General features: G+C 44.3%; 1 protein-coding gene across 1 annotated transcript in view; it reads left to right on the top strand.

Moving 5' to 3' along the window:
* arhgap5 (Rho GTPase activating protein 5) overlaps positions 1 to 6,904 on the top strand; it is an 87,156-nt gene extending 80,252 nt beyond the window's left edge. Inside the window, 5 exon segments of the mRNA XM_032511277.1 lie at positions 173 to 227; positions 229 to 258; positions 260 to 301; positions 3,774 to 3,878; positions 6,574 to 6,904. Of these exon segments, the coding sequence (XP_032367168.1) occupies positions 173 to 227; positions 229 to 258; positions 260 to 301; positions 3,774 to 3,878; positions 6,574 to 6,904 (563 nt within the window).
* The last annotated feature ends 391 nt before the right edge of the window (positions 6,905 to 7,295 follow it).

Raw genomic sequence — 7,295 nt, 5'->3', positions numbered from 1 at the left:
TCCCCCCCCCCCCTCTCTGTCTCTCTCTCTCTCCCTCTCTCTCTCTCTTTCTCTCTCTCTCCTCCTCTCCCTCCTCTCTCCTCCTCTCTCTCCCCTCCTCTCTCCTCTCTCTCTCTCTCTCTCTCTCTCTCTCTCTCTCTCTCTCTCTCTCTCTCTCTCTCTCTCTCTGTAGATCACAGTATCGACTTTGTGGCGATGGATGTGGCGGTGAACGCTGCAGCCGGAGCGTGAAGCTTTCTTCGCCGACCTGCCGACCCCCTGACCCCTACAGTCTGCAACCGGAGCTGGTGGAGGCCGCAAGTAAGAGCAATCACACAGCAACACACACACACACACACACACACACACACACACACACACACACACACACATCTACATCTACGTCTACGTCTACAGGTCCACGAAAACACCTGAGCCATGAATTATTAGGTAGTAAGAACAAATAATCAACACAAGAAATATCCGTCTGCTTCCTGCAGCTCCCAAAAGAAAAAGGCTGTGCATTTGATATAAAAAAATACACTTTTTACATGTGTAATAACACAGAAAATGTACTTTTTAAATATGTTTTTAAAAGCGGTTGAACGGTGACGTTGTGATAGAGAACACACACAACTTTTAAACCGTCTTGTAGCTGCTGTCTTTAATGCTGTGAAAACAAATGATCAACTAAACGGATCCCGCTGATTCCTGCGGCACCTTTAAGAAAAGGCTGTACATTTTATTACAAAAAAAAGCATAAAAGTACACTCTAATAACACAGAAACAGCACTCTTTAAACCTTTAAAGCGCTTAGACGTTCACTTTGTTCTGTTCATTTTAATAAAGAAAACAACAAAAAACAGATTATATATATATATACACACACATATACTTTTACCACCTGGTCTGTTGTAGCTGCTGTCTTTAATGTGATTATATATACACACACATATACTTTTACCACCTGGTCTGTTGTAGCTGCTGTCTTTAATGTGATTATATACACACACACATACTTTTACCACCTGGTCTGTTGTAGCTGCTGTCTTTAATGTGATTATATACACACACACATACTTTTACCACCTGGTCTGTTGTAGCTGCTGTCTTTAATGTGATTATATATACACACACACATATACTTTTACCACCTGGTCTGTTGTAGCTGCTGTCTTTAATGTGATTATATATACACACACACATACTTTTACCACCTGGTCTGTTGTAGCTGCTGTCTTTAATGCTGCAAAAGAGTTCAATTTACTCTCACGCAGCTTTCTGTCACATCACACGCTCTTTAAAGGCCAATTCCGGCTCAAAATGGACCTAGAGGTCAATAACACATGGGTACGGAGTCGACCGCTGTCTGGGATATGTTTTCATGCTAACCAAATGTGGCGAGTTTTAGAGCAAACCGCTAATTAGCTTGTACCCAAAGCATTGAGAACTTTGTAAATCTACAGACATTTATTTTAAAAAAGATGCTTTATAAAGTTGGCCTAGTGCTTGCTCCTGGTGGGAACGGATGTGTTTCTGCAAATATCATCCCAGAGTCCTGGTCTAGACCGGCTCTTTTATAAAAAGCGCTGTGAGATAACTGTTTTTGTGATTTGGTGCTATGTAAATAAAATTGAATTAAAGGCATGACCAGTCGAACCACGAATGCCATGCAGCCAGTAACATAGCTCCAGCCCGGCGTTCGTCATTCGACTGGTTGTGACTGTTTTCCCAAGATGTCACACCGTACGGTAACATCTTTATAAACTATCTTTTTAATAAACTATCTGTCCACTTAGAGAGTTCTCAATGCTTCGGTTTACATGTCGGGACCCTCGTTATGCTACTGTGGCAGTGGGGTGTTATTTGGGGTTATTTTGCCTCGTTAGTGGTATAAAACAGGGATTTCTTTTTAATTTACCCGCGCCCCAACAACCGTGCACCCATGTGTTATTAACCCCTAGGTTCATTTTGCACCGGAATTGTCCTTTAAGAGTGTGTTTGGTGCGTGTGTGTGTATATGGTTGTATATGGTTGTGTGTGTGTGTGTGTGTGTGTCTGTGTCTGTGTGTCTGTGTCTGTGTCTGTTTCCTGTTTGTATATTATTGATACTGAGTGCCGACACCGGCAGGCTGACGGCAGCAGATTAAAGTCAAAAATAAAACATACACACGGCTGTTTCTTCTCTGGAAAAAAGAGTCCGAAATCCTGTAGAAGAAACGCCGCCTCGCTCTGCTCCACTTTCTCTCTCACTCCACCCGTTTTTTGTTGTTGTTTTTGCTTCCTTGCTTTCACTTTCTCTTTCTTCAGCACATCTCCTCTGCTCTCTCTCTCTCTGTCTGTGACTGTTTGACCTCCTGAACTTTAGCAGGGGATTTATTTTGGGGAAGTTTTGGCAGTGATGAACTCAGAAGTGTGGGACTGTTGCACCATGCACATGTAGAATAAGAACACACACACACACACGTACAGGGATTAAAATGATTTGTTATATCAAACTAAAGTGTTCCTTTGTGACATATATTCCTATTTAATGTTGAGATACGGCAGCTTGGATTAATGAGGTTTGACCTCTTTCAGCCATTAGAGGATCAGAGGCTGCAGGATGAATGAAGCTGTGTGTCGTTACATGTGCAGCTGTAAATATGTATTTAAAAATTTATGAAAGGCCTCTTGCTGCTCGTGGTGTGTGTGTGTGTGTGTGTGTGTGTGTGTGTGTGTGTGTGTGTGTGTGTGTGTGTGTTAAAGTAGTTTGTTGTGACAATCTAAAGTTAAAAGCTCATGTTTCACATTTGCTCGTCTTTAAATATTTAAGAGGCGAGCGGAGCGTTTCAGCTTTTCGCCGTCGGCGTAGCGATGGATTCTCTGGAGAGGATGAGGAGCTTCTCCGTTCTCCGTTTACTCTTCAGGAAGACGGCAGGATGCGTTTCCTTGTTGTTTATTTGTTGTTGTTGTGTTTCCCCCCACTAGGAAGACCTAGGTCTGTTCTGCTATGCATTTAACAGATTGGAGGTTAAAGCAGAGGTCAATGGATTCAAACGTAGAACCCGGCTGATTTTTAAGGCCAACACCGATACGAACATTTGGTTATTTAAATATCTGATATGCCGATAAATCGGCCAATGAATGAATGGAAAATAGCCCAGGACACTCATTTAACTTCTACTTAGCGTGCTTTGTTTATTACTTTATGTGACTTTATACACTTATTGTTTGCTATTTCTACCTTGAATTGACAATGAAACTGAACTGCAACTGAAAAATGTCCCTAAGGGGAACAATTCTGAGATAAATAGACAACATTTCAGTCCCAGTCACGTCTTCGTCAAGTCAAAATGATGATGATGATGATGATGATGATGTCAACATGATGATGAACAGCTGAGTAGTCTACAGACAGCAATACGTCACATGTTAACCAGAAATACAGCGACGTGAAGGAAAGAACATCACTGACCGTTACAGGCAGGAAAAGATGATTTGGTCCTTTTTATTTATTTTTCTTCTTGTCTGTAGTCTATTAGAAACCATTTGGGTCTTTAATCAGCTGTTTCATTAAACCCGAACACTCGCACAAACACAGTGTTTATGTCCTCGCTCTGCAGACGCTGACCTGTTCACAGAGCGGGGGAGTCGCTCCTGGCAGCATCTCCGCATTTTTGTTTTTGCCAGAGTATAATTTCCCTATCCCAAGAGAGTGTGTGTAAAATGTTAAACGCTTTGTTTTCTCTTCTCTCCCTCTGTGTGTGTGTGTGTGTGTGTGTGTGTGTGTGTGTGTGTGTGTGTGTGGTTTCAAACTCGGGATACATCGAGCGGCTGCAGGTCCTGCGGGAGGATTGATGGGAAGTTTCCTCTGTCAACTACCAGGTCTTCAAATACATCATCACACACCTCAACAGGTGAGAGACACACACAAACTTTGAACACACGCACACACATACACACACACACACCGTAGATTGCACAGACTCTTGGCCCACATACAGGATTCAAAGCTAAATTCTCAGTGTGAAGCTTCAGCAGCAGCTTAACGTCTTGACGTTCAAATGTACGCATCCCTGTGAGGACAGTGAACACATCGCAGCAGGTGGCTTCTTCATTCGGCTTAAAAACTGCCGTCTGACACACCTCACGACGTCAGCAATGCAGCTTCAACATTGAGTCGACACTTTTATTTATATATATATATATATATATATATATATATATATATATATATATATATATATATATATATTTGTCTATTTGCAGATGCCTTCATTTGACTGCAGCTGTGACTGGATAATGAATTATTACTTGAGAAAAATGTACATGAGAAGGACGACTCGCACTGTGGAGGGAAATAGGGATTAAAATTGTGTAATCTTTGTGTGTGTGTGTGGTGTGTGTGTGTTTGTGTGTGGTGGTGTGTTTGTGTGTGTGTTGTGTGTGTGTGTGTGTGGTTTGTTACATGAAGTCTTTCTCAGCTGTGTTCTGCTGATCTGTTGGGTTGAAAACGCTGTCATGGTGAAGATTTCCTTCGGGGACATACCGCGATGATTCTGACTGTGTTCTTAATTTGGATTTCTTCGGATTACAGTTACATTGATGCACTGTGTTGTGTGTGTGTGTGTGTGTGTGTGTGTGTGTGTGTGTGTGTGTGTGTGTGTGTGTGTGTGTGTGTTGTGTTGTGTGTTGTGTTGTGTGGTGGTGGTGTGTGGTGTGTGGGTGTGTGTGGTTGTGGTGTGTGTGTGTGTGTGTGTAGTTTCTGTTTAAAAACCCCGACTAAAACAACTTTTGAGCGTACACATGTTCCACCAACAAGTTCCTTCCTGAGGCTTTTTAGCAGAGGAGCCGTGGCTCGTCCGGCGCTCTAGCCCCCCAACGAATTGTGATTGGTTAACCCTCGTGTTGTCTTCCCGTTAACCATGAACTTGTCCTTCCCGGTCAGATTGAAAATTAAAAATTTGTGGGACTTTTCCGATGTTTTTGTTGCTTTTCTGATTTATTTGTCACTTTTTCAGCTCTTGGTTGTTTTTTTAAACCTGAGCTGGTTTAGTAATAGTTTTTTTTTATTCTTATTCTTGGAATTCATGGTCAACAAACCTCATTTAGATCAAATTAATCATCCGTTTTTAGTTAAAAAGGCAGAAATTATGAATTATTTTGACTGATAGTTAAGATCAGAGGATGTTGAGTGGATCTCAGATGGGTCGACGTCAAAGTTTAGTCCGGATGCTGTTTTGAAACCATTAAACAAAATAATTCAAATGCTAAAAGATTAAATAAAAACCCCTAAAATTCAATGAAAGTAATGTTGTATGGAATCATCCATGTTAGTTTTGGTTGAAAGAAATCCATATTTCTGGTATAAAACACTAAGAAACCGGTCAATTTGACCCGTGGTTTAAAGAAAGGCCGATAAATCGGAGCACGTTTTTCTCCCATCCCAGAATGCTTTGTGGAGTAGCCAGACCCTCCTCCACAGGTCTGTAGAAGAAGGTCTGGCAAAGCAAGACTCGAACCCTGGACCTTTGCTTCAAGGCACAAAACCGCTCAGTACACGTGCGCCTGCTCCACCCTGACCCACCCGGCCACTCAAACATCTGTATTGTCAACCAACAAACACCTGACACTTTAGACCTTCTCAACACACACACACACCACAACACAACACACACACACACACACACACACACACACACACACCACACAGAGTTAGAAAGCGAAAAATGAGAATTATGAGACTAAAGTTAAAGGAATGGAGTTGATGTAACTCAGACTGGAATATTGTCAACTTACTCAACACTATTTCAACACCCTTCACTTTGTTTTACAATGCTATAAATAGAATAAGACCCAAATTAATGAAAGTAGAGATTTTGTACTGGCAAAGAGCGTTGGTGTCAATCATGTTATTTTGGGGAATTAAAAAACATTGATATAGGACACATGAGGACAACATGGGGACAACATGGGGGGGAACACGAGGACACATGGGGACAACATGGGGCAACATGGGCAACATGAGGGCAACATGAGGGCAAACATGAGGGCAACATGAGGGCAACATGAGGGCAACATGAGGGACAACATGTAGTGGCAATAGGGACAAATGAGGACAACATAGGACAACATGAGGTGAGGACAACATGAGGACACAGAGGACAACATGAGGGCCATGAGGGACAACATGAGGGCAACATGAGGGACAACATGAGGGACAACATGGGGGAACACGAGGACAACATGGGGACAACTGGGGACAACATGGGGACAACATGGGGGCAACACGAGGACAACATGAGGGCGACATGAGGGCAACATGAGGACAACATGGGGACAACATGAGGGACAACATGGGGACAACATGAGGGCAACATGAGGGCAACATGAGGGCAACATGAGGACAACATGAGGGTTAACATGTCTGACGAGACATATCACATGACCGTTTTCTCTCTCTCTCTCTCTCTCTCTCTCTCTCACACACACACACACACACACACCACACACACACACACACACACACACACACACACACACACACACACACACACAACACACACACCCTGAATCTGTGATGAACTTTAACCCTTTCCCCCTCCCCCGCAGGGTGAGCCAGCACAGCAAGAGCACGCTGATGACGGCCGACAACCTGTCCATCTGCTTCTGGCCCACGCTGATGCGGCCCGACTTCGAGAACAAGGACACGCTGTCCACCACCAAGCTGAACCAGGCGGTCGTCGAGTCCTTCATCGTGCAGAGCGACTACTTCTTCCACGGCGGCGAGGTGGCGGAGAGCTCCGGCAGCGAGGGCACGCCGCCGCCGCCGCCGCCGCAGCACTGCCACAACATGGTGGAGGCGCTGCTGCCGCTGCAGCTGCCCCCCCCACTGCAGCCGCAGCAGATCCAGCACACCCTGCACCCCGACCTGCTCATCTGACCGCCGCCGCCGCCAGGGCACGCTGGGAAATGAAGTCCGAGAAGGGAAGGGAGGGATGGAGGGAGAGGAGTGGGGGAGGGGTTTGTTTTGGGTGTAGCCGCCAGCTGCTTTTGGGCCAACCAATCAGCACGGAGGAGGACGCCGTCTTCTCTAAACTCTACAAAACAGTTAAACACCCCCCCCCCCCCCCCCCCCCCCCTCCACTTTAGGGTGAATGAACTTTGGGGGTTTTAGAGACACATAGAGACATGTTTGTTGGAGATCAGCTCATCCCTGCGAGGGGAATCCTGGATCAGAGAATTACAATCACCGTCACCTTTTTTTATTTTTGTTTATTTTTGGGGGATCTGAGCGCCCCGTTTTAACGATACAGAGACTGAAAGTAGTCGAT

The sequence above is a fragment of the Etheostoma spectabile genome, unplaced genomic scaffold (assembly GCF_008692095.1).
Source record: "Etheostoma spectabile isolate EspeVRDwgs_2016 unplaced genomic scaffold, UIUC_Espe_1.0 scaffold351, whole genome shotgun sequence".
Classification (NCBI taxonomy): domain Eukaryota; kingdom Metazoa; phylum Chordata; class Actinopteri; order Perciformes; family Percidae; genus Etheostoma; species Etheostoma spectabile.
Note: the sequence above shows the minus strand (reverse complement) of the source record. Positions and strands in the feature narration are given on the sequence as shown.